Source organism: Muscardinus avellanarius (assembly GCF_963383645.1).
Source record: "Muscardinus avellanarius genome assembly, chromosome: 12".
In the NCBI taxonomy this organism is placed as follows: domain Eukaryota; kingdom Metazoa; phylum Chordata; class Mammalia; order Rodentia; family Gliridae; genus Muscardinus; species Muscardinus avellanarius.
In genome coordinates, this window is record NC_137798.1 from 78,487,146 (window position 1) to 78,513,593 (window position 26,448).

Genomic DNA, 26,448 nt, shown 5'->3' on the forward strand with positions numbered 1-26,448 from the left:
TGAGACAGGAGGGAGGATCGTGGTTCACAGACAGCCCAGCTACTTAGTGAGACTCTTTGCAACTCAGTGAGACCCTGTTTCAAAATAAAAGAACAAAAAGTAGGGATGGGGTGTAACTCAGAGGTAGCTAAACCGCTGGGCTCCATCTCCAGTACCACAAAAAATAAAGAAATCTGCAAAGTAATTTAAAAGAGGACAGCGTAGAGCAGATAGATCTTCAGCCTCAAGACTCCTGTTGCCTTGGAAGCCAGAATACCCATCTTCCTTAGAGCCCTCACTCAGTGACTCACTGACTCCATGAATGGAGGCGGATTCTCGGGGCTCCGCCTCTGAGAAGTGAGCGATTCTTTTGAGTACACTCCTTTCCCGAGGTGCAGTCAGGATCGGGAGGTGGGAAGAGTGATAAGGCGTCGCTTTCAACTTTATGCAACTTGCAGGGAAGGGGGCTGTGGATGGAGATTTTAGCTCAGGGGGACGCGGGGCGGCGGGGCCCACACGGGTCAGAGGAGCCCAGGACGGTCCGCCCAGGCTGGCAGCCGCGCCCGCGCCGTGGTCCTCCGGAAAGCCCGCCACGCTCCGTGGCCTGGGAGGTCCGCGGGTGCGCCATGCCTCAGGGCGCCGGCAAGCTAGAAGCCAGGAAGGCGAGCGGGCGAGCAGGAGTCCCCAGCTCGGGAGCGGCTGCGGCGTGCAGGGGACGGACTAGACCCGCGGACCACAAGGAGCCGCTGCCACACTGCGGCCACGTCCCCGACACCGCGGCTGGGCGGGCGGACCGTGGGACCCCAGCTCCTGAGGCGGGGCGCCCCGATCGCCGCGACGCGCAGCCCGCGGACGCCGCGCCCCGGCGCCGGGCAGCTGGGGCCCTCTCCCACCCGCCCGCCTAGCCGGGCCCCTAGGTAGACGCGTCAGCCGCCTCCCGCACACTCACCGCTCGAGCTCCGCCCCGCCCCCCGCTGGGCGAGGCCACCTCACGGCGCATGCGCGCCCCCGCGCGCTCTCCGCCCCGTCCCCGCGAGGCGCCGCTACGTCGCGACGCATGCGCTGTCCGCGCCGCCAACCGCCGGCCGAGTCGCGCCGCGGCGTGCGGGTTTCCCTGTAGACAGAGCCCTCGCCCGCCACCGCGGCCCGGCGAGGACCCCAGCCCGGCCCGGGCCAGGCCGAGATGCCGGCCAAGGGAAAAGACAAGTGGAAAGCCCTGGGCAAAGGCAAAGGCAAAGGCAAAGACAAGTAAGGAGCAGCTGGGCGTGGTGGCTCACGCCTGTAGTCCCCGAATGTGGGAGGCTGAGACAGGAAGATCGCAAGTGCCAGGACAGCCTCAGCAATTTAGTGAGGCCCTTTGCGATTTAGTGAGACCCTACTTCAAAGTAATAAAGTGGGGCTGAGGGTGTATATCACAGGTAGGATGCCCCTGGGTACAACTTCCAGTACCACCAAACACACAACAAATACATACATACATACATACATACATACATACATACAGTACGTGAGAGGCTGAGACAGGAGGATCACGTTTGCGGCCAGCCTCAGCAAGAACCTGTTTCAAAATATTAAAAAATGGCCTGGCTTTGTGGTGCACACCCCATGCTTGGGAGGCGGAGACAGAAGGATCGCGCAGGTTCGAAGCCAGCCACGCTGGCTTAAGAGACCCTCTTTCCAAATATAAAAAAAAATGTATAAAATAGGTTGGGAGTGTAGCCCGGAGGTAGAAGGGCTTCCAGGAACCCCAGTACCCCCCCCAAATAGATAGATAGATTAGATAGATAGATAAAAATGGGCCCTACGGAGTAGCACACACTTGTAATGTCAGTGCTTGGGAGGCTGAGACAGGAGGATCGCACAGGTTCTAAGGCAGCCTCAGGTACTTAGTGAGGCTCACATCAACTTTGTGAGACCCTGTTTCTAAATAAAGTATAAAATAGGTCTAGGAGTATAGCCCAGAGGTAGAAAAGCCCCTGGGTTCCACTCCTAGTACCACACACACACATACATCTGTATATATATGTACACATATATATGTGTGTGGAGATATATAGATAGATAGATAGAGATATATGACCCAGCATTCAGGAGGCTGAAACAGGAGGATGGTGGTTTTTTTAGGCCGCCTCAGTCACTTAACAACAGCCTTTGCAACTCAGTTGAGACTTATTTTAAAATTAAAAAGACTAAAAAAAAGGGGGGGGCTGGGGGTGTAGCTCAGAGGTAGAATGCCCCTGGGTAAGTAGAATGCCCCTGGAATTCAGTACCACAACAAACAAAAACTAAAGAGTAGCAACTCAGGAGTCCCCTTGCCTGTCCTCAGGAGATTTCGAACCTGAAAGCTGGCTCATTGGCTGCCTTCTACAGGTCCACTGGCCCCTGCTCACTCTCCCAGCTTCTAAGAACAACTTCTACTGCCTTATTGCATCTCCCCCCCACCCACCCCCACCCCTACTGAAGGTTGAACCCAGAAGCATGCTACCTTCAATATCCCCAGCCATATTTTATGTTTTATTTTGAAACAGGGTCTCTCTAAACTATTGATCCTGGCCTTGAACCTTCTATCTTCCCATCTCAGCCTCCCAAACATTGGGATTATAGGCATGTACCACGACACCTCCCCCTCCCCCCCCCAGGTACTGAGTTCTGAACCCAGGAGTGTTTTCTGAGCTACACACCTCTCTTATTTTCTATTTTGAAACAAGGTCTCACTAAATTGCTGAGGCTGGTGTCAAACCTGTGATCCTTCTGTCTCAGGTTTCCAAGTACTACTAAGATTATAGGTGTGTGCTACCACCCAGCTGAGAAAATCTTATCATTTTTATCTTTAAATCCATCTTATTGCCGGCGGTGGTGTTGCACGCTTGTAATCCCTGCACTTGGGAGGCTGAGACAAGAGGATCGTGCAGGTTCGAAGCCAGCCTCATCTGCTTAAGAGACCCTGTTTCCAAATAAAATATAAAATAGGTCTGGGAGTATAGCCTGGAGGTAGAAGGCCCCTGGGTTCCATCCCCAGTACCACCAAAAATAAATAAATAAATCCATCTTATTTATTTTGGAGGTATTGGGGATCAGATCCAGGTCTCACCACTAAGCTACATCCTAAGTCCCTAGTTTATTTTTGTATGGTCCTAGGGATTGAAACTGTGGGGTTCTACCTCTGAGCTACACCCCCAGCCATATTTAAATTTTTATTTTGCAACAGGGCCTTGTTAAGTACTGCATGCTGGCCTTGAACCTGTGCTCCTCCTGACTCAACTTCCCAAGTGCTGAGATTACAGGCATGTACCACCACACCTGGCCCCATCTCCTATTTTTAAAGAATTGGTATCCACCTTTGAATAAATGATTGTGGTTTGTTTCTCAGGCATCTTTAAAGCCTGGTGCACACTGGTACCAGCTGGTAGAGAGTATTTAGTATTACTTGCCCAAGTGACTTGGTTTTTTTGTCTAAGCCCTAACTAAAACAATAAAAACCCCAAACAGAACTGGGCAGTGGAGAGAGCGGGGAGATTGCAGGTGACTAGAATGTCTTCATGCAGAAAGATAACAAATTAGGGAATAGGTTTGTAGTAGAAGGAAACAGTTCACAACTGAGTGAATAGGAGTAGAAAAGAGTTCAAATATGGGAGAATCCAATAGATAAATGAAAATATGCAAAAGCTTTATGAATGAATTTGACTTCGTTCTTTGTTTTTCCAGTTATTCATTCTCCAAAGCTCTCCTCTTCCTGGAAGAGACACCTACTTAATTCTCTTACGTGAAAACAGTAAACAAACATTTGTTATTAGCTCATTTATCCAACAATATTTGCTCATATGTTCCAGACAATGCCAAATAAAACGAAAGAGAGACAGCTAAAACCAATAAGGTAGAGAAATATTTACATACTGTCAATGTCCTTTTCCCATGCAGGAAGATAGTAAAAGCAGATGACTCTGTGGTGGACCGAGCGAAGGCCAATGCTTCCCTTTGGGAGGCCAGGTTGGAAGTCACAGAACTCTCTAGGATTGAATATCGTGATACTTCCCGGAGACTGGCCAAAAGTAATGAGGACTTAAAGAAACAGCAGTATAAAATGGAGAAAGAAATGATGTCTGTATTAAGTTATCTGAAGAAGCAGGATCAGGAGAAAGATAATATGGTAGGTAGGTAGAAAGCCTGCAGAGGCTCGTTAACATTCTCTGTGGTTATCTTTTTCAAGGATTTTAAAAAATTTTTTTATTGGTGCACTGTATTCATACATCATAATGGGATTAAAAAAAAAAAAACTTGTGTGGACATACATGCACACATCGCCCAGTTAGCCACTACCCAATCCCCACCCCATTCTCTCCCCATTCCTCCTTCCCATGCTTGGCTTAGTGGTTGACATCTAATATTATAGCAATTTATCCAAAATTAACAATGGTAATCTCACATAACAGATTCATTTGTCTGATATCAAGCTTTTGATGGCATAGAGATAACACTTCAATATTTCTTTTTGCTTTCTTTCTTACCAGAGGATATTATTATTATTTTTTATTTATTTATTTTTATTTTATTTTATTTTTTGTGGTACTGGGGTTCCTGGAAGCCCTTCTACCTCCGGGTTACACTCCCAGACCTATTTTTACATTTTAATTTGGAAACAGGGTCTCCTAAGCCAGCGCGTGCGGCTGGCTTCGAACCTGTGCGATCCTCCTGTCTCTGCCTCCCAAGCGCAGGGATTACAAGCGTGCTCCACCATGCCCGGCTTTTTTCTTTTTTTTTTAAGGTGAAACTATCATACATTTATTTATTTTTCAGAAAAAATCTGTCCGAACATGAAATATAAATTTTAAATACCCAAAACAATTTCGAAAAAGAACAAAGCTAGAAGATGTATATTTTCTGATTTCAAACCTTATAAAGCTACAATAATTGAAACAGTATAGTACTGCTATAAAGGCAGATATATGAACCAGTGGAGTAAAATAAAAAGCCTAGAAATAAATTCTTCCATATATGGTCAAGTTATTTTTGACAAGGTTTCCAAGAACATTTGGTGAAGGAAATAATAATCTTTTCACTAAATATTGTTGAAAAATAATAATTATATGAAAAGAAATACAATTAGACCCTTACCTAACACCATATACAAATATTAACTCAAAATATATAAAAGACCTAAATGTAAATCTTAAGACTATAAACTTTTAGAAGAAAACCTGGGATATAAAACTTCACAACATTGAAATTGGCAGTGATTTCTTGGATATGACTTCAAAGGCACAGGCAACAAAAGAATAAACAAACTTCCTAAAAATAAAAAAAAATTGTACATCCAAAGACAATGTAAACAGAGATAAAAGTTACTGATAGAATGGGATAAAATATTTCCAAATTCTATATCTGAAGGTATATTAATATTCCAAAAAGAAATCTTAAGAATTAGCAACAATAAAAGCAAACAATACAATTTTTTTTTTTTTTTTTTTTTTGGTGGTACTGGGGGTAGAACACAGAGGCTTTCTACCTCCGGGCTATACTCCCAAACCTTTTTTTTTATATTTTATTTGGAAACAGGGTCTCACTTAAGTTTCTGGAAGCCTCACTGAGTAGCTGAGGCTGGCATCAAACCCGTGCAATCCTCCTGTCTCAGCCTCCCAAGTGCGGGGATTACAAGCTTGTGCCACCACACCTGGCATCAAACAATACAATTTAGAAATAGGTAAAAGACTAAATAATGAATCTCCTAAGATAACCAGTCTTAGTTGTCTGCTGGATGGAAAATCTTTTTTCTCTGGTTCTGGTGTGTATTACCTATTTCTTCTTTGTAGTTAATCTCTTTGAGAATTTTCTCTAGCACTGGTTTTGAAGACATAAATTCCTTCAGTTTCTGTTTGTCATGGAAACTTCTTATTTCCCCATCTAATTTGATATAAAGTTTTGCTGGGTAGGAAATTTTTGGCTGGAAGTTGTTTTCTTTCAGAGTTTGGAATATGTTACTCCAACCCTTCTGGCTTTCATGACTTGGTTTGGGAAGTCTGGAGTGATTCTAATTCATTTGCCTCTGAATGTCACTTTGCCTTTTGTTCTTGTTGCCTTTAAGATTCTCTGCTTGGCTTCCACATTGGTCATTTTGACAATTATGTGGTGTGGGGAACCTCTTCTCTGATCCTGTCTAAAGGGAGTTCTATAAGTTTCCTGGACCTGTGTATCGACCTCTTGCTCTATGTTTGGACATTTTTCTGCTATTATTTCTTTGAAGAGATTGTTGATTCCTTTGGTTTCACCTTCTTTTCCCTCCCCTATTCCAATTATTTTTAGGTTAGCTCTCTTAAAATGGGCCCATATTTCTTCAATATCAGATTCCTGCTGTCTGATTTTTTTTCTAAGTTATAAATTATGTGTTCGGTTTTGGAGTGATCATCTTCTAGGAGCGAGATTCTATTCTCCATGTGGTCTAATCGATTGTTTATACTTTGAATTGATGCCTTTACCTCAATGATTGCATCCTTTATCTCTTTTAGACTCTCTCTAAATTCTTTTCGAAGGTCCTGTATTATTTCTACAGTTATATTCCTGATTTGATCTTCTGGAGATCTCTGAAATTCTGTGTTATCCGGTTCTGATATTATGGGGTTGTGGGCATTCATTGCTCTATTGTTGTTCCACTTCTCCATGGTTTCAGAATTTTGTGCCTTCCCTGGGTCACTACGACTTCACTTAGTGTGCTCTGTATCTCGAGTCTGTGGTAATCTCACCCACCACTACTCCTTTAGTGGTTGTATCGCAAAGTCTCAGACCCAGGAAGTTAATTGAGGCTGCGTGAGACTGTGGGGGTGCCGGGCTGGGCCTTTTCCTGTGGGGAGCTGCAACTAGGGTGTGGTATCTCTGCCACCGCTACTCCTTCACTGGGTTGGACTGCAAAATTTCAGACCCAAGGAGATTATCAAAGCTGCACAAGTCCCTCGGAGTAGAGTACAGGGATTTCTCCTTTAGGGGCTGTATTTTCACTCACGGTTATTGTGTGCGCTGATCAGGAGCTGTCACGGGGTGCGGTGAACTTGCTGTCGCTGCTGGCAATATGGTGCACTGCCATGCCCTCGGCCGTGAGGCTGGCGTATTTCTTTTCTGGTTTTGAGCTCCGTTCTGAGTCCCTGGAGGACGTGATGAGTGTGGCCACTGGGAGTTTTAGACGTTCATCGCACTGAAAGAACTGCTGAATTACACCTGAATGATCTGCAGCTGCTCACTTTAGCTCCTTGTTTACCTTTCCTCTCTGGAGCCTGGTGCTGTGAGGAAAGATGGCGCTGGCGCAACTCCGCTGCCGCATTACAGGCTTGATTTCTTTTCTGGTCTCTGGTTGTTCTTCTAGTCCTTTTTTCTCTGTCCCTTGTGTTTACAATTTTTATTTCTCTGTTGCTAGTGCTTTCTTGCTTTGAAAAGCACTGATTTTGTGGCAATAGAGATCAAGTTTTAGCAGGACTCGTAAATGCTGCTTTTCTCGGTCGCCATCTTCCCGGAAGTTTTTTTCAAGGATTTTAATTCTTTGAAATCTCACATTGTTAAAACATTACAGTTAACAATCAACTCTCTTTGAAGCAAGATGCTATTTCAGGTGGACTTATTGTCATTAGCTCTTTTTTCTTTTCAGTTCTTGTCCCATGTTTTCTTGTCTGAAACAGAGATTGCTGATAATAAATGAACATTTATTATCACTTTATGAACCACTTTATTTTGAGGACAAGACATGCTATGTAATCTATATCTATCTATACTCTATTTTTGGTATTTGGGATTGAATCAGGGGAGCTCTCTACTACTGAACTACATCCCTAGCCTTTTTTTAATTTTGACACAGTATCTCACCAAGTTGCCCAGGCTGGCCTTGAGTTTCCATCTGCTTTCTTCAGCCTCTCAATTAGTTGGGACTACAGTTGTGCAATACCATGCTTGATGTGATCTATTTATATATGATTTTTTGAGGTAATAGGGATTGAAACCAGGAGCATTCTACCTCTGAGCTACACCCCCAGCCTTATTATTTATTTATTTATTTATTTATTTACTTTTGGTGATATTGGGAATTGAACCCAGAGGCATTCTACTTTCAATTACACCCCCATCCCAATTTTATTTCTTTTTCTGTTTTGTTTTTGGATTTTTTTTTTCGGTACTGGAGGTAGAACCCAGGGACATTCTACCTCCAAGCTATACCTCCAAGCCTAATTTTTATTCTTTATTTTGAAATAGGGTCTCACTGAGTTGCAAAGGGCCTCACTAAGTAGTAGCTAAGGCTGTCTGCAAACTTTAATTCTCCTGTCTCAGCCTCTCAAATGCTGGGATTACAAGTGTGCACCACCACACCTGGCTCCAATTTTATTTCTTATTTGGAAAAGGGTCTTGCTAGGTTGATACAAGTCTTAGTACTTGCTGAGGCTGTCCTCGAACCTGCAATCCTTTTGTCTCAGCCTCTCGGGTATAGGGATTGCAGGCTTGCACCACCATATCCGGCTTTTATTTTTTATTTTGTTTTATTTAATTTTTTTGTTGGTATTGGGGATTGAACCCAGAGACATTCTGCCTCCAGGTTTTATTCCCAACCCAAATTTATTTCCTGTTTGGAAACAGGGTCTTACTAAGTTGCAGAGGGCCTCACTAAGTTGTCAAGGCTAGCATTGAACCGTGATCCTCCTGTCTCACCCTCCCAAATATGGGCATACAAGCATGTCCCAGCAAGACAGCTTATTTCTTATTTGAAACAGGTTCTCAGTAAGTTGCTGAGAGCTTCACTAAGTTGCTGAAACAACCTCAAACTTGAGATCCTCTTGTCTCAGCTCCCAAGCAATGAGATTATAGACATATGCCACTGTACCTGGCCGATCTATATAGTATATTTTAATAAATATTTATTTTTAATGATTTATCAAACAATTCACTTAAAATCCATGATCAAAAGACATGGGTGTTTTCGCATGCTCGTAATCCCAGCATTTGGGAGGTAAAGACTGGAGGATCGTAGTTTGGAGACTGTCCAGACTTTGCCGAGACCTACTTCCTCTCGGCATCTGCGTGGAAACCCACGCAGCTAATAGGCGGATTCTCAACGCGAGAAATAAGCCCCAAGAGAGGGTGTGGTCTCTGGCCAAAAGTACTCCCCCCACTTTCAGATATTCTTTCATAACTAATATTCTTTTGGTAATGATTCTTTTAACTCTCCACACGAATTGCTCCAGTGGAGTAAGATCAGGACTGTGAGAGAAACTGAGTCCGTGGAAAATAAAGTTTCTGGTAATTTGTCTAAGCCTCTAAACATCCTCGGCTTTGTTCAAATGGTAATAAAATTTAGTTAGAATTTAGATGCAGTGGCAGCATTCCAGTCAATAATTACAAATGCAGAACTCCTCCCTATCTTAGACCTTCATTCTAACCATTACAATAGAGCCAAGGGCTAGAAGGAATCTTGGCCTTTACACCTAGTGATAGCGCTGCCTGGAGACAGGGCGACACCACCTGGTTAAAATAGCTATGTCAAAACAAAGGACAGATAAAATAGATGTGTAAATGTGAAAGAAAGAAAATATGGAGAGAATAAGAAAGCATTTTTGTATGAAGAGGAGCTTATCCTAAGATTGTCCCAAATGGGAAAGAAAGGAATTAGAAAGATAAAAAGCAGGTTACAGAAGGAGTGTGGTGAGGAAATGGATTATTAAAAGAGGAATAGGCTTCTAATAAGCCTATCGTTTGAGGAAAAGTGCTCAGCTACTAGAGAAGTACATCTGACAACTAAATCTAAAAACTTCATGTTATTTCTTGTTTACCTGCTAAACTGTGTTATGAGCTTGCTTAAGCTTTCAGACAGCAGATGGTATTGCAGACAAAATCCAGCAGACATTTATCGAAATCCTCTAAATCATCATAAAGGTACACGGATTTCCCTACGCCAACTGCACATATGAAAGCTGGAATCTCGGACTTCGTCCCCCATTCAGCTCAAAGGAGGTTGCTAGATAGAGAAGGACAATGGACTAAGCCCTAGGAATAAAAGTTCCGAAAGGGTTAAAGAAAACTCTTAAAAACTGGATTCTTCAAGTGATTTTGGGTGTGACTTTTGTTCTTCTGGAACTTGCCCACTAAAAGCCTCTGCAGCTGCAAAGCCAGAGGGGCTGACTCGGAGCACAAGACCCACCTGGGGTCATGGGACTGATTTCAATCACAAAGACTTGTGATGTCACAGGCCTCACTTTTGTCTTATTCAGGGTTGGTGATTTGTATGTGTATCTCACTATTGTATTTTGGGTGTTTGCACTTTTCTTCTAGGGAATCACGGGGAAATGAAATATAAAAAATCTTGTGTCTAGAATAGTGTTCGATTACACAAGAAGCATTGATCCATGTCAGATTCTTTCCAGAAGCACCGTAAATAGGAACTTTTTTTTTTTTTTTTTTTTGCGGGTCTGGGGATGGAACCCAGGGGCATTTGACCTCCGAGTTACACCCCCTGCCCTATTTTTTATTCTTTATTTTGAAACCGGGTCTCACTGAGTTGCAGAGGGCCTCACTAAGTAGCTGAGGCTGTCCGCGAACCGTGATCCTCCAGGTTTCAGCCTCCCGAATGCTGGGATTACAAGCGTGCGCCACCACACCCGGCTAGTAAATAGGAACTTAAAGAAATTTATTTCCTAGAAGGGAAAGGATCGCTGCAGATAAGTGGCTGCAGTACGGGCACCCTATCCTCCCCTATCTTTTCTGAGATTTGATTCGATCACGAGTGGGATTATGCCCATCTCGACTGAGCGGCTTGCGGCAGGGGACAGCCTCAGCTACTTAGCGAGGTTCTTTGCAACTCAGACCCTGTTTCAAAAATAAAGAGATTCGCCCGGCATGGTGGTGCAGGCTTGTAATCCCCATGCTTGGGAGGCTGAGACTGGAGGATCACATAGGTTCGAAGCCAGCCTCAGCTACTTAGTGAGGCTCTCAGCAACTTAATGAGACCCTGTTTCCAAAGAAAATATAAAATAGGTCTGGGAGTATAGCCCGGAGGTAGAAAGCCTCTGGGTTCCACCCCTAGTACCACCAATAAAGAATAAAAAAATAAAAAGACTAAAAAATAGGGTTGGGGTATATCTCGGAGGTAGAATGTCCCTGGGTTTCATCCCCAGTACTGCAAAGAAACAAAAAAAATCCATGATCACAGCCGGGCATGCTTGCAATCAGCCTTTGGGGGACTGAGACAGAAGGATCTCAGGTTCAAAACCAGCCTCAGCAACTCAGTGAGACCCTGTTTTCTTTCTTTCTTTTATTTTATTTTATTTTGGTGGTACTGGGGGTGGAACCTAGAGGCTTTCTACCTCCGGGCTAGACTCCCAGACCCATTTTATATATTTTTTGGAAACAGTCTCACTAAGTTGCTGAGAGCCTCACTAAGTAGCTGAGGCTGGCTTCGAACCTGCGCGATCCTCCTGTCTCAGCCTCCCAAGCGCGGGGATTACAAGCATGCGCCACCACGCCCAGCTGACCCTGTTTTCAAATAAAAATTTAAAGAGGGTTGGAGATGTAGCTTGGAGGTAGAATGCCCCTGAGTTCAATCCCCAATCAAAAAAAAAAAAAAAAGCGACACTGTAGCCTTGTTTTTAAATATATATAAATAAACCGAATTTGCTGGGTGTGGTGGCGCACACTTGTAATCCCCGCGCTTGGAAGGCTGATACAGGAGGATCGCACAGGTTCAAAGCCTGCCTCAGCTACTCAGTGAGGCTCTCAGCAACTTAGTGAGACCCTGTTTCCAAATGAAGTATAAATAGGTCTGGGAGTATAGCCCGGAGGTAGAAATCCCCTGGGTTCCACCCCCAGTACCACCAAAAAAATAAAAAATAAAAATAAATCAATAAATAAACCGTGTTTGGTGGTACATGCCTGTAATCTCAGTATTTGGGATGCAAATCAGGAGGATCACAGGTTCAAGACTAGCCTCAGTAATTTAGCGAGATGCTCAGCAACCTAGAGAGACCCTGTTTCAAAAGAAAAAATGAAAAGGGCTGGAGATACTAGGCATGGTTTTGCATGCTTGTAATCCCAGTACTTGGGAAGTATGTGTGGAGGGGGAATAAATGTGGATAAACTGATTAGTATGGTGTAAAATATAGGGGAAGTCTTTGTATTCTGCTGGCAAATGCTGCCCCTGGGTTCAATCCCCAGAAAACACACACACACAGTAAATTTTTTTTATATGGGATTGAACTCAGGGGAATTCTACCTCCCAAGGTACACCCCCAGCCTTATTTTATATTTTCTTTGGAAAGTAGGGTCCCACTAAGTTACTGAGAGTCTCACTAAGTATCCAAGGCTGGCCGTGAACCTGTGATCCTCCTGTTTCAGCCTCCCAAGTACTGGGATTATAAGCATTCACCACCACACCCAGGGAAGATAGTAAATTTAATGTGCTTTTCAAACCAAAGTTTAAAAAAAGTAATCCAGGTAATTCTGATGATAGATATGTTTTTGAAACTGCCAATCGAAGATGAAGTGTATGGGGAGATTCCTGTTCCCTCCTCCTTATTATATAAAATATCAAAACATATGAATAAAGGTAGGACACAGAGCAATTTCTTCACCTTCCTGACTTGGTATTTTTATCTTCTACAGATTGAAAAGCTGAAACAACAATTGGTTGAAACAAAAGAAAAAGCCCAAGAGGAGAAGGAAAATTTGGTGAGTATCTTGGTAAAAACTAATATTTCATTTACTAGGTAGGCAGGTTTCCACTGAGCTCAGATACTTAACGCTACTAAGAGAAAGTGAAAAGTTCTCTCAGCAGCTCAGCAACCTTAAAGCCCACATATTTTATTGTATAGAATTTTGAAGATAATGTGTTACTAAAATGTTACTCGGAAGGCCTGGTGTGGTGGAGCATGCTTGTAATCCCAGCGCTTGGGAAGCGGAGACAGGAGGATTGTGCTAGTTCGGAGCCAGCCATGCTGGCCTAAGAGACCCTGTTTCCACATAAAAAAGTTAAAAAATAGGTCTGGGAGTGTAGCGCATGGGAGTGTATCCCGGAGGTAAAAGGGCTTCCAGGAACCCCAGTACCACCAAAAATAAAAATAAAAATAAAATAAAATGTTACTTGGAAATAAACAGTTGTTAGGGTTGTTTTTTTTTTTTTGGGGGGGGTACTGGGGATGAAATCCAGGGACATTCTATCTCCAAGCTACACCCCAGCCCTATTTAGTTTGAAACAGGGTCTCACTACATTGCGTAGGGCCTGCCTCGTGAAGTAGCTGAAGCTGACTGGGAACCTGCGATCCTCCTGTCTCAGCCTCCCAAGTTCTGGGATTACAAGTGTGCACCAATGATGCCCAGGTAAAAGTATGTATTTTTTTATACAGATTAGAATAAACCCATGAATTTATAATTACTGAATTTTTTATACTAAGGATTGAACCCAGGGGCATTCTACCTCTGAGCCAAATCCTCAGCCTTTTTTTTCTCTCTTTTGCAGTACTGAGGATTGAACCCAGTAGCATTCTACCTCCGAGATATACCCTCAGCCCTATTTTTTTTTTTTTTTTTTTTTTTTTTTTTTTTGCTGTACTGGGAAAGGAACCCAGGGTTATTCTACCTCTGAGCTGTACCCCCAGCCCTATTTTTTATTCTTTATTTTAAAACAGTTTCACTGAGTTGCAAAGGGCCTCACTAAGTAGTTGAGGCTATCCTTGAACAGGGATCCTCCTGTCCTAGCCTCCCAAATGCTAGGATTACAAGCGTGCGCTACCTTGCCTGGCATTCCTGGTTCTTAATATCAAGATAATTGCTTTATTGCTTAAACCTTAATACATTAACAGTCTTAGAATAATAATTATAATAATAAAACCAATAATAGATTAGTGGAAACAGGTTTTTTGGCACTTTTTCTGTAGGAGAATGCCTTTGTGTTCAACCCCCAAAACCACCAAAATTTTTCTTATTTTTGCATGTAAAATTTTGTAATTGTTTTAATTTTGTAAAATATTTACTTGGTTCCAAAATTAAGACTGTAAAATTATACACTGAGAAACCTAACCAGTTTTCATGTATTTTCCATAGTCTTCTCCCTATAGGTAACCATTTTATTTATGCTTGTAATAAGTATAAATAAAAGGTTAAAAGTAGCATATAGTATACCTATACCTGCACTGTCTTTTTTAGATAACAAGACTCTGTAGCAATATGTAGAGGTACTCCTCATTCTTTTCTCTGCTTTTTGTTTTCATTTTTGTATTTGTGGTACTAAGGATTGAAGCCGGTATCATTCTACCTCTGAGCTATACTCCAGCCCTATTCTATTTTTTTTTTTTTTTTTTTTTTTTTTTTGTGTGTGGTACTGGGGATGGAACCAACCCTCCGGGCTACATTCCAGACCTATTTTATATTTTTTATTTGGAAACAGGGTCTCTTAAGCAGGTGAGGCTGGCTTCGAATCAGCGCAATCCTTCTGTCTCTGCCTCCCAAGCGCGTGTCACCACGCCTGGCACACTGTTCTAATTTAATTTTGAAATATGGTCTCATCCAGGCATGGTGGTACACGCTTGTAATCCCAGCATTTGAGAGGCTGAGACAGGAGGATTGCAGTTTGTGGACAGCCTCAGCTACTCTGTGAGGCCCTCTGTAACTCAGTGAGACCCTGTATCAAAAAATTAAAGAATAAAAATAGGGCAGGGGGTATAGCTCAGAGGTAGAATGCCTCTGGGTTCTATCCCCAGACCCGCAAAAAAAAGAAAGAAAGAAAGAAAGAAAGAAAGAAAGAAAGAAAGAAAGAAAGATGGTCTCACTAAGTCGTGGAGAGCCTCAGGTTACTGAGGTTGGCAGTGAAACTGCAAACCTCCTGTTTCAGCCCCTCCTGTATTGGGATTACTGCTGGAGCCAGCCGGCAAAAGTATGGGTTCCAAAGAGAGGAGTGACGATGAAAAGAATTCAAATCTAAGAATTTGATTTAAAAAATTCTATCATGGAAGGATCGCCAGTACACTCCCAGGTCGATATCTCTACTGACCGATCCCGGGTTTATCACTCTCGTTCTCTTTATACAGCTCCAGGTCAGTCGGTCCCTTGTGCCATCACCCCTGTGCGCATAACGGTCCAGTCAATCAATCCCACCTGAGCTCTCAGACCTTGAACTTTCCATGACCCCAAACCTTATTGACTCTGGGCAAAGGACAGTCAGAAGTATTCTTTTAGGAAAACCTTAACGGCTCCCCACAGATTACAAGTGTGCACCACCAAGCCCAGCTTCTTCGTTCTTTTTATAGCTGTGGTTGTCCATTTTGTGACTGCCATAGTTAACTCAAAAGGACACCACCTTGGTATGGGTTACTGTGACATAGAGCATAGAGCACAGACTGAGTAATTTAAACAGTATTTTTTTTTTGTACCAGGGATTTAACCCAGAGGTGCTCTTCCTGTGAACTATACCCCCAGCCCTTTTTATATTTTATTTTGAAACAAGTTATCACCAAGGTGTTAGGGGCCCCCTCAAGTGCTGAGGCTAGCCTCAAGCTTGCGATCCTCTTTTCTCAGCCTCCCAAGTACTAGGATTACAAGTGTATGCTACTATGCCTGGCATAAACAGCAAACATTTGTTTCTCACGTTTTTGGAGGCTTGAAGTCTATGATTAAAGTGCCAGCATGATTAGGTTCTTGGTGAGGGCCCCCTCCTTCTGGTTCTCAGACAACTGCCTTCCTGCTGTGTTCTTAAAAGAAGAAAGGGAGTGTGGTGGCGCAAGTTTGTAATCCCGGTGGAGACAGGAGGATAGGATCACATAGGTTCGAAGCCAGCCTTGCTGGCTTAAGAGACTCTGTTTCCAAATAAACATATAAAAAATAGGTCTGGGAGTGTAGCCCAGAAGTAGAAGGGTTTCCAGGAACCCCAGTACAACCAAAAAAAAAAAAAAAGAAGGGAAAGCTCTAGGCATATTTTCTTAAAAAGTACTGATCTGCTGGGTGTGGTGGTGCACACTTGTAATCCCAGTACTTCGGAGGCTGAGACAGGAGGATCACAGGTTTGAGGCCAGCCTCAGCTACTTACTGAGGCCCTTAACAATTTAACAAGACTGTTTCAAATTAAAGAATAAAAAATAAGCTTCAGGCATAGCTTGGAGATAGAATGCCCCTGGGATCAATCTCCAGTTCTGAAAAAAGTAAGTAAAAGTACTGATCCAAAGCTATGCATGGTGTCACATATCTGTAATCCCAATACTTGGGAGGCTGAGACAGGAGGATCACAGATTCAAGGACAGCCTCAACAAATAGTGAGACTCTCATCAAACTTGCAAGACCTTGTTTCAAAAAATAAAATAAGCTGGGCGTGGTGGCGCACGCTTGTAATCCCCGCACTTGGGAGGCTGAGACAGGAGGATCGCACGGGTTCGAAGCCAGCCTCAGCTACTAAGTGAGGCTCTCAGCAACTTAGTGAGATCCTGTTTCAAAAAAAAAAAAAGACTTCCGGGAAGATGGCGACCGAGAAAAGCGGGGCTTAAGAGCCCTGCTAACAACCAATCTCCATTACCACAAAACCAGCGCCTTTCATAGCCAGAAAACACCATCACCAGAAAAACAAAAAAACCACCAGGCTCCAGAGAGAAAGCGGACTGAGAACAGAGCTCAGGGCCACAGAGGAGACACACGCGCCCGAGGACGCAGCAGCAGCGCCATACTGCCGGCGGCAGCGGCGAACTCATCGGACGGCTACAGCAAGCCAGGTGAGCCGCTGCGGAACAGCCAGGCAGGATCTTTCGGCGCAGAGAGGATTTAAAGCTCCCAGTGGCTGAGCTCAGCACACGCTGCAGGGATTCAGAGTGGAAATCAAAACCAGAGAAGAAAAAATACGCCAGCCTCATGGCCGAGGGCGTGTCTGCGGCGCCATATTGTTACCGGCGGCGGCAGCAGCAGTGAATTCGCCGAATCCAGTACAGCTACATCTGCGTACTCAAGAACAGTGAGTCAAATTGCGGGCCACAGAGGAGAAATCCCAGTACTGTACCTCACTGTACCCAGTGAGGGAGTGGTGGTGGCAGAGATATCACACCATAGGAGAACGTGCAACGTGGCACCCCCCCATAGTTTAAAGCAGCCTCTATCGACTCCCTGGGTCGGAGACTCTGTGATAAAACCCAGTAAAGGAGTAGTGGGGTCTGAGATACTACTGACTCGAGATCCAGAACACCTTAAGGGAAGTCATAGTGACCCAAGGGAAGAACCCAGAGAAGGCACAAGCATCCGAAATCATGGGAAAGCGGAATAATACTGGAGCAATGAATACCGCCCACAACCCCACAACATCAGAACCCGATAAAACAGAAAATCAGAGATTTCTAGAAGATCAAATCAGGAAAATAACTGTAGAAATAATAGAGGTGCTTCGAAAAGAACTCAGAGAGAGCCAAAAAGAGATAAAGGATGCAATTAATGAAGTAAAGGCCTCAATTCAAAGCACAAACAACCGATTAGAACACATGGAGAACAGAATCTCGCTCTTAGAAGATGAGCAATCCAAAAATGAACGCATAGTTTCTAATCTAGAAAAAAATATCCGACAGCAGGAATCTGACATTGAAGAAATATGGGCCCATCTTAAGAGAGCTAACCTAAGAATAATTGGAATAGAGGAGGGGAAAGAAAGTGAAACCAAAGGGATCAACAATCTCTTCAAGGAAGTAATAGCAGAAAATTTTCCAGACATAAAGCAAGAGGTTGATACACAGGTCCAGGAAACTTATAGAACTCCCTTTAGACAGGATCGGAGAAGAGGATCCCCACGCCACATAATTGTCAAAATGACCAATGTGGAAGCCAAGCAGAGAATCTTAAAGGCAACAAAAACAAAGGGCCAAGTGACATTCAGAGGCAAACCAATTAGAATCACTCCAGACTTCCCAAACCAAGTCATGAGAGCCAGAAGGGCTTGGAGTAACATATTCCAAACTCTGAAAGAAAACAACTTCCAGCCAAAAATTTCCTACCCAGCAAAACTTTCTATCAAATTAGATGGAGAAATAAGAAGCTTCCATGACAAACAGAAACTGAAGGAATTTATGTCTTCAAAACCAGCGCTAGAGAAAATACTCAAAGAGATTAACTACAAAGCAGAAATAGGTAACACTCACCAGAACCAGAGAAACAAGATTTTCCATCCAACAGACAACTAAGATTGGTTATCTGTGGAGATTCATTATTTATGTTAGTCTTTTACCTATCTCTAAATTGTATTGTTTGCCTTTATTGTTGTTAATTTTTAGGATTTCTAGTTGGGATATTAATATACCTTCAGATATAGCATTTGTGAAATATTTTATCCCATTCTATTAGTAACTTTTAACTCTGTTTACATTGTCTTTGGATATACAATATTTTTTTATTTTTTAGGGAGTTTGTATATTCTTCTGTTGCCTGTGCCATTGAAATCATATCCAAGAAATCACTGCCAGTTTCAATGTTGTGAGGTTTTATGACCCGGATTTTCTCCTAAAAGTTTATAGTCTTAAGATTTATATTTAGGTCTTTTATCTATTTTGAGTTAATACTTGTATGTGGGATTAGGTAAGGGTCCAATTTTATTCTTTTCCATGTAATTATTATTTTTCAACAATATTTAGTTAAAAGAATATTATTTCCACCACCAAATGTTCGTGGAAACCTTGTCAAAAATAACTTGACAATATAGGGAAGAATTTAGCTCTAGGCTTGTATTTAACTCCAATGGTTTATATATCTGCCTTTAGAACAGTACTATACTGTTTCAATTATTGTAGCTTTATATGGTTTGAAATCAGAAAATATATATCTGCTAGCTTTGTTCTTCTTCAAGATCGTTTTGGGTATCTAGAATTCATATTCCATATTAGGATAGATTTTTTTTCTGAAAAATAAATATATAAATATACGATAGTTTCACCAAAAAAACAGAAAAAAATATGCTCTGGTAAGAAAGAAAGCAAAAAGAAATATTGAAATGTTATCTTTAAATCATCAAAAGCTTGGCATCAGACAAATGAAACTGTTATGTGAGATTATCATTTTTAATTTTGGATATTGCTATAATACTAGATGTCAACCACTAAGCCAAGCATGGGAAGGAGGGATGGGGAGAGAATGGGGTGGGGATCGGGTGGGGACTGACTGGGCAATGTGTGCATGTATGTCTACAAAAGTTTGTATCCCACTATGATGTATGAATACAGTGCACCAATAAAATAAAATTAAAAAAAAAAAATATATATATATATATATATATGGTCTGGGAGTATAGCCCAGAGGTAGAAAGCCTCTGAGTTCCATCCCCAGTACCACTAAAAAAAAAAAAAAAAAAAAAAAGGCTGGAGTTGTAGCTCTGAGATAGAATAACCCAGAGCTCAGTCCCCAATACTATAGAATCAACATACAAATCCCTTTATGGAGGTTGCACTCTCGTTTTTACATCTAACCCTAAACACCTTCCAAAGACCATGCCTCCAAATGCCATCAGATTGGGAGTTAGGGCTTCTACATATGATTGTGAGGGGGATATTCTGTCCCCTGTAGAAGGATACTTGGGTTATTTTCAGTGTTTTTTTGCTATTATAGTTAGTGTGCCAGTAAGAACCTTGTGTATATATATATCTTCCTGTTTGGGTCACTGTATCTTAGGATAGACTCCTAGAAGTGGTCTTACTAGGTCAAAGAAAATATGTGCTTTTTTTTTGTGATACTGGGGATGGAACCCAGGGGCATTCTACCTCTGAGCTACACCCCTAGTCCTATTTTTTATTCTTTATTTTGAAACAGGGTCTCACTAATTGTGGAGAGCCTCACTAAGTAGCTGAGACTGGCTGTGAACCTGTGATTCTCCTGTCTCAGACTCCAAAGAACTGGAATTACAAGCGTGCACTACCACACCCAGCTAATATGTGCTTTTTCTAGATTTGAGCACATCTTCCTATATAGGTATTGTACTATATTACAATACTACTAACTGAGATTGCTTGTTCATTTTTTTTTACCAAGAGAGCTTGTTGCCAGATTTGACTTTTGCCAGTGTGATAGGTGAGAAATGATATTTCAATGTAGTTTCAATTTGTATTTCTTCTTTTTTTTTTTTCGGGTCTGGGGATGGAACCCAGAGGGATTTGACCTCTGAGCTACACCCACTGCCCTATATTTTATTATGTATTTTGAAGCAGGGTCTCACTGAGTTGCAGAGGGCCTCACTAAGTAGCTGAGGTTGTCCATGAACCGCGATCCTTCTGTCTCAACCTCACAAATGCTGTGATTACAAGCGTGCACCACCACGCCCAGCTCAGTTTGTATTTTTCTTATGGACTAGGTTGAGCTTGAGGCTGATCTTGAACCTGCGATCCTCCTGTCTTGGGCTCCCTGGGATTATAGTATAGGAGTGTACCACTGTGCTTGGCTAGCTGACCATTTTAATATTTTGTTTGTTTTTTGTTGTTGATATTTGGGATTGAACCCAGGAGTGCTTTACCACTGAAATATGACCCCAGCCACACACAAAACTTTTTTGGGGGCACTACTAGAAATTGAACCCACAGATTTTCTACCACTGAGCTACAACCCAAGACCTTTTAATTTTTTATTTTGAAACAGGGTCTCACTAAGTTGCTAAGACTGACCTTGAATTTGCAATCCTGCCTTAGCCTCCCAAGTAGCTACTACACCAGCCCTCCTCCCAGCTCACTTCTTCATGTGTTTGAGGACCATTTGCATTCCTTCCTTCCTCCCTTCCTTGAACTGAGAATTGAAACCAGGGACATTTTACTTCCGAGCTACACTCTGCACTTTTTATTTTTTATTATGAAAAAGGGTCTCACTAAGTTGCTGCAGGTCTTACTAAGTTGCCTAGGCTATCCTCAAACTTGTGCTCCTCCTGTCTCAGCCTCCCAAGTACTGGGATTACAGACATGTACCACCACACCAGGAGATATATATGTATGTATGCATATGTATATGTATATATATATATGTGTGTGTATATGTAGACATACACACATGTGTATGGGGACTGAACTCAGAGATATTCTACTTCTGAGCCCTATTTATTATTTTTATTTGGAAGAATGTCTTGCTAGGTTGATGAGAGTCTCACTACTCGCGGAGACTGTCCTCAAACCTATGATCCTCCTGTTTTGACCTCTCAAGTACTGGGATTACCAATGTGCGGCACTACACCTGGCTTTAGCTTAGAATTTTTTCTTATTCAAGGCAGTTGGTATCATTTTACAAAAATTAAAATGTTATACAAAAATAAAAATGGGACATTTGTTCAATGAAGGTATATGAATGACTGAAGGCTTCAAATGGAACATGACTCTGTGGAACTTCTGTTTTTCCTAACTCACCACTTTTTTTAATACAGGAACAAAAGTATTCTGCGCAAATAAATGAGCTGGAGGGACAGTTCCAACAAAAATCCAGAGAAATTGGCATGATTCAGACAGAGCTTAAAACAATAAAACAATTCCAGAAGAGAAAAATCCAAGTGGAGAAAGAATTGGATGATGTAAGTTTAAAAATATATTATAGAATTAACTACTTGTACTTGCAAAAACTTTTTTTTTTTTTTTTTTTTTTTTTTGCGGTACTGGGGTTCCTGGAAGCTCTATCCCCGGGCTATACTCCCAGACCTATTTTATATTTTTATTTGGAAACAATATCTCTTAAGCCAGTGCGGCTGGCTCCGAACCAGCATGATCCTCCTGTCTCTGCCTTCCAAGCGCAGGGATTACAAGGGTGCACCACCATGCCCGGCTTGCAAAAACTTTTAAACCCGTTTATGCTGGTATTTTTTCCGGTACTGGGGATAGAACCCAGGGACATTCTACCTCTGAGCTATACCCCCCAGCCCTATTTTTTATTCTTTCTTTATTTTATCTTATTTTTTGGCATTACCAGGGATGGAACCCAGAAGCATTCTACCTCTGAAGTACAACCCTAGCTCTATTTTTTTATCCTTTATTTTGAACAGGGTCTCACTGAGTTGCAAAGGGCCTTACTAAGAAGTAGTTGAGGCTGTCAGTGAACCCAGATCCTCCTGTTTTAGCCTCCCAAATGCTAGGATTACAAGAGTGTACCTGGTTTATTCTTTATTTTGAAATAAAGTTGCAACCGAGTTGCAAAAGGCCTAAGTAGCTGAGTGCAATGGACCAGCTCCGATGGAGCATTGGGACTGTTGGGACAGGGGTCTTGGAAGGTGGGCAAGGATTCGGCGAAGAGTGACAGGCACAGACAACTCAAGGATGTTGTATCTGAGTGTAATTTGCAAGGTAGTGAGCAAGGAATATATACAGTATAAAGAAATTGATTACCTCATTGGATAACTTTGGCTTACATACAATTTATTGTTTTTAAATCAATGATTTCTATTCACAGTCTAAGATAGCCATCATTGCACATGTCTCAATTTGGCAGCACATGCTGACCAGCTGCTAGACTTGTGGTACAGCATCTTTCCTGTATGAAGAGGTCAAAGCTATAACTAGAAGTTATCGTTAAAATTTCTTTTTATATAGAGTCAGGCATGGTGGTGCACGCTTGTAATCCCCGCGCTTGGGAGGCTGAGACAGGAGGATCGCACAGGTTCAAAGCCAGCCTCAGCTACTTAGTGAGGCTCTCGGCAACTTAGTGAGACCCTGTTTCCAAAATAAAATATAAATGGGTCTGGGAGTATAGCCCAGAGGTAGAAAGCCTCTGGGTTCCACCCCCAGTACCACCAAAAAAAAATTTTTTTTCTTTTTATATATTTTTTCATATATTGTAACAAGCTTCTTTCATATATATATATATATATATATATATATATATATATATATATCTGAATATCTCTATTCATTCTATTTTCAAACATTGTAAAAAAAAAAACAAGTCCAATGTAACCAGGGAGCTTTGTACTAATTGCTTTGTGATGCTTTCCTTCTGGGCTTTTATTAATAAACACCAAACCTGGTTTTGCTCTAGTTAATTTAAAATAGGATACCTTTTTACCATTAATATAAGCCCATTTATCCCCTATCTTTGTAAGCTCCAGTAAATGGTAATGGCTCATCAGTTGGTTCTGGGAACTGATACCATTAGCTTCTTTCGCCCTAGGGGGTTGCCACAGCCTATTCCCAATAATGTCAGCAGGACCAAACTTAGTCATAATAGTGGGAGGCTTGGGCCTTTTTTCCTTAGCCTCCTTCTTTCTTCTAACTGCTTAAGCTTTTTGTATGACTAAGTTCTCTTTTGGGCTTTCCTGAAGTATTTCTTGCTGTTGTAATGCATCCACTAATGTGCTGGAGCCCCCTTTTTCTTCTCTAGCCAATTTTATTAGAGCTTGGAGCAAGGCAGCGGGCGTCTGAGGGCACAGACATTCTACCAGGAGATTTATCTTCCACGGAATCAGTTTCACCTGTTCCTACAGTCTTGATTCCGGGACCTTGTCCTGCATCACCGGAGCCATGTTTGTGAAAAGTTAATAGAATCATTACCAAAAGGACAAAGCTACGAAAGAACATCCAAGGACAGGGAGTCGTCTGACCAGGAACCATTTTCCTCCCTCAGGGCAGCTTCCTTGAAGCTTGTGCCACGCAATGCGTGCAGGGTCACGCAGACTCCAAGGGAGGCAAGGGAAGGGCAGCTGAGGCTGGCCCACAACTGCGATCCTCCTATCTCCGCCTCCCAAGTGCTGGGATTACAAACCTGCACCACCATGCCCGGCTGACATTTTAGAAATTGTTTCAGAGAAAGAGAAGAAACCAAAGCACTTGACTGTTACACTGTCCTCTTTCTTTCTTTCTTTCTTTCCTTTTTTGCGGGTCTGGGGATGGAACCTGGGGCATTCGACCTTCGAGCTACACCCACTGCCCTATTTTTTATTCTTTATTTTGAAACCAGGTCTCACTGAGTTGAAGAGGGCCTCACTAAGTAGCTGAGGCTGTCCGCGAACCGCGATCCTCCTGGTCTCAGCCTCCTGAATGCTGGGATTACAAGCGTGCGCCACCACGCCAGGCTCTTTCTTTCTTTCTTTCTTTCTTTCTTTCTTTCTTTCTTTCTTTCTTTCTTTCTTTCTTTCTTTCTCTCCTTCCTTCCTTCCTTCCTTCCTTCCTTCCTTCCTTCTTTCTTTCTTTTTTCTTTCTTTCAAGGGCATTCTTGCCGGGGTCCAGCCCTAGCAAGAGTCGAGGTTTGTGTGTTGATGAGGAGAAGCCAAGGTCGATGAGAGAAGAATGACCACATGAATTAGATTTAACCTTCTCTATTTTATTTAGGATTTGTTATAATTTTTATATTTTATTTTTTGGCAGAACAGCAAGGGCATAGCCATGCAAGCAGGATTGTTAAGGATGGAAAAAAGTTATTATTTTTTTTATAAAGTTTAGGACAAGGGTGTCAGACATTTAAATAATCATAGTATGCTTTCTTTTATTTCACAAGGCTGACTCAAACTTAATCTTATACAGTAGATCCAACTAAGGTCAGTTTGAACTTAATATTTGGCTTAGTAACTTTATCCTTGGGAAAAAATCTTTGCTGCCTGAGTCTCTCACAAGCCACTGTTCATCAGTTTTAGTTATGTTTATACATAAAATTTTAATTATATATATTAATGCAAATAATCTTAAAATGATTTTATGAAGAAAGGAATGCTAGATATTCTTTATGGGGGATCTACACTGTTGCGGATCCCCTGATCGAGCTTTTTTAAGATCTGTAAGATACGCTGTAGCACATTCTACCGCTGAGCTACAACCCCAGCCCTTTTATTTATTTATTTATTTATTTATTTATTTATTTATTTATTTTGCAGGTCTGGGGATGGAACCCAGGGGCATTTGACCTCTAGGCTATACCCCCTGCCCTATTTTTTAATATTTATTTTAAAATAGGGTCTCACTAAGTTGTGGAGGGCCTCACTAAGTAGCTGAGGCTGGCTGTGAACCTGTGATCCTCCTGTCTCAGCCTTCCAAGTACTGGGATTGAAAGCATGTGTCACCACACTCAGCTATACTGTTCTTTTCTAAATATTGATTTTATTGTGAACTCACTGAATCTCAGCCAACATACCCTCTGGTGTTTATCAGCAGTTAAATCTCCAGATTGACTTCAGTAAGAATGAAACTATTAGTTCTAGAAAACATCAAGTGGAAAGTAACAAGTTTTTTTTTTTAATTTTTAATTTTAGCAGTACTTGGGGTGGAACCCAGGGGCATTTCACCTCCAAGCCACACCCTCAGCCCTATTTTTTATTCTTTATTATGAAACAGGGTTTCACTGACTTGCAGAGGGCCTCACTAAGTAGCTGAGGCTGTCTTTGAACTGTGATCTTCCTGTCTCGCCTCCCAAATGCTGTGATTACAAGCGTGTGCCACCACGCCTGGCTTGGAAAGCAGAAAGTTCTAAAGGTAAATATGTTTAGGTTGATGAATGATAATTTTAGAAAAATTTAGAAATCTCTATGGGTAAGGATGAGTGGAATGGGGGACACTTAAATGCTCTTAGAAAATTGTTCTGGCCTTGCTACCCTCTTACTTTTCATTCCTTTATCTTAGAATAGTTTTATTACATTAGGAATAATGCAATAAACAACACAAATGGCTGAAATCAGCTTTGTGATTGTAAGCAAGTTACTTAAAGTTTGGGATGTTGCCACTGATTCTTGTTCTTAGCTAGTTTAGAAAAAATAGCCAGAACTGGACAGGAGTGGTGGCGCACGCTTGTAATCCCCACGGTTGGGAGGCAGAGAAAGGAGGATTGTGCTGGTTTGAAGCCAGCCTCTCTGGTTTAAGAGACCCTGTTTCCAAATAAAAATATAAAAATAGGTTTGGGAGTGTAGCCCGGAGATAGAAGGGTTTCCAGGAACCCCAGCACCACCACCAAAAAAAAAAAAAAAAAAAAAAAAGCCAGGCGTGGTGGCGCACGCTTGTAATCCCAGCATTCAGGAAGCTGAGACCTGGAGGATTGCGGTTCGCAGACAGCCTCAGCTACTTCGTGAGGCCCTCTGCAACTCAGTGAGACCCGGTTTCAAAATAAAGAATAAAAAATAGGGCAGGGGGTGTAGCTCGGAGGTCAAATGCCCCTGGGTTCCACCCCCAGACCCGCAAAAAAAAAAAAAAAAAAAAAGCCAGAACTGCACTGTGCAAGCTTAAGCAAAGTTTTATTGTTATAGGTAGAAAGGGGGGAAAAGGCAATTAAAATACTACATCAGAGGTAACACAGTGGAGTGCCTTGAAAGTAAGACACTGAGGTCTCTGAACACATAACATTTTTTATAATAATTCATTATCTCCTTTCTTCCATCTTGCTTAGCCAATAGTTTTCTTTTCCCACCAACAGCAGGTGCAGGTCTGCCTGTTATCTCTGCTGTGTTAGCCTTTTTTTCCGTCCTCACAGGGACAGATAGGTCTGACATCACTGATCAAAATGTATTACCTGGTTAGCAAGGTCAGGGGACTGTATGGTAGAAGTACGCTTTGTTCATTTATTTATTTATTTATT

General features: G+C 42.1%; 1 protein-coding gene across 1 annotated transcript in view; it reads left to right on the forward strand.

Annotated features, from left to right (window-relative positions):
• Positions 1-1,162: 1,162 nt before the first annotated feature.
• Positions 1,163-26,448, forward strand: part of BBOF1 (basal body orientation factor 1) — a gene marked incomplete at both ends in the record, with an annotated part of 48,450 nt that continues 23,164 nt past the window's right edge. The window contains 4 exons of the mRNA XM_080707177.1: positions 1,163-1,227; positions 3,898-4,126; positions 12,598-12,663; positions 21,335-21,478. Coding sequence (XP_080563303.1) covers positions 1,163-1,227; positions 3,898-4,126; positions 12,598-12,663; positions 21,335-21,478 — 504 coding nt within the window. The remainder of the gene's footprint in view (positions 1,228-3,897; positions 4,127-12,597; positions 12,664-21,334; positions 21,479-26,448) is intronic.